The sequence below is a fragment of the Branchiostoma floridae genome, chromosome 15 (genome assembly GCF_000003815.2).
Source record: "Branchiostoma floridae strain S238N-H82 chromosome 15, Bfl_VNyyK, whole genome shotgun sequence".
Classification (NCBI taxonomy): Eukaryota; Metazoa; Chordata; class Leptocardii; order Amphioxiformes; family Branchiostomatidae; genus Branchiostoma; species Branchiostoma floridae.
The window spans coordinates 14014016-14015372 of record NC_049993.1 but is presented as its reverse complement, the minus strand read 5'-3'; the positions used below and the strand labels follow the sequence as shown (position 1 = coordinate 14015372).

General features: G+C 50.8%; 1 protein-coding gene across 1 annotated transcript in view; it reads left to right on the top strand.

Moving 5' to 3' along the window:
• Positions 1–1357, top strand: part of LOC118431505 (protein KRI1 homolog) — a 20287-nt gene that overhangs the window by 4431 nt on the left and 14499 nt on the right. Inside the window, exon 5 of the mRNA XM_035842745.1 lies at positions 1294–1357. Coding sequence (XP_035698638.1) covers positions 1294–1357 — 64 coding nt within the window. The remainder of the gene's footprint in view (positions 1–1293) is intronic.

Here is a 1357-nt window from a genome sequence, read left to right as displayed (position 1 = left end):
GTCGTCAGTCTTATCTCCATGGCATATCAATACAATCTTATCTAATTGGCATATCAATACAACCTTAACTAACATGGCATATCAATACAGTCTATCTAACATGGCATATCAATACAATACATGGCATATCATATCAAACAAAACATATCCGTCTCCTATGAAGTATAATCACGTTCTTTTCCCCATAAAAAAAAATTCTCCCGAATTTTGAAATGGAATGTAGTGTGACAGTCAGTGTTCTAGCAGTCTGATAGCAGAGTCTGACGGTCCACCTCACTGTCTGGGTGACGGGGTGTCGGGTATCATCCGACTCGGCGGTAGCAAACTGCCGATGGCACCGCATAGGTACCGAGGAGACTAGGGGGATTCGCAGAACCTGCTCCAGTACTGATGCTGGGGACCCGTGGGCCGGGTACTACGAAATTTGCGAAACAATGCAAAAGGAGTGTCCTCCATGCTCCGGTCGTCTGCCAGTCAGGTTGGCGGCATGCGGCAGTCCGTTATCTCGATCTCTAGGGTGATTCTGCTGGCTGCTTCCCACTGACTGAGGCTTCTGCAGAATGGCGTTGTTTGGCCGGGACACACCTTCTTCCTGACACATGTTGTGTTTAGTGGCACCGATGGATCCGACTGCCTGGCTGGTTGACATGACGGGGCCCAAGTGTCGAGAAGTCCGACTTGGCTTGTAGGCCGATGGTACCGCATTGGTACAAAGGGGCCGCCGTGAATCCTCCAGCTGGCCAAGCCTGGCCGTAGTCCTTCGGTCTGCTAAAAAAGTGCGTCCCCTGTTGTTGGATGGATGTTTGCAGTGTCTCACGATCAAAATAAAAAAGTCTTTCTGTCATCAAATTTCCATTGGGAGTCCCGGCGCGGCGCAAAAATGAAAAGTCAGTCTGTCATCTCGATATCAGGTGGAAGATTCATCATGGCGGCACGCGGCACGGCGTGGTCTGGGAGAGTCTTCCTCCATTCTCGCCGACGGGGCCGGGGTGAGGGACAGGCTAACAGAAGCGTAGGTCGGATCCCATCGCTGCACACCAGTGTAAGGTAACATTTGACCGCCCTGTCCCTCACCCCAAGGATACTCTGATGAAAGGAGGCTCAGACAAGGACTGCTCTGAAGTGTGTCTGTATTTTTGGAAACATGTCTGAAAACTGAACTGGGTGGAACTGGTCGGAACCGGATATCGTGACCTCGGGGGTCACTGTGCTATACTACCGCCGTAGGGGGTGTGTATGCCATTTTGCCCCCCTACAATAGCCCCTGCGTATCACTGTTGTCATGACTTGCAGTTGTTTGCTGTTTATTGTAGGGGTCCAAGTGATGAAGAGAGCTCAGATGATGAGTCTGCTATGA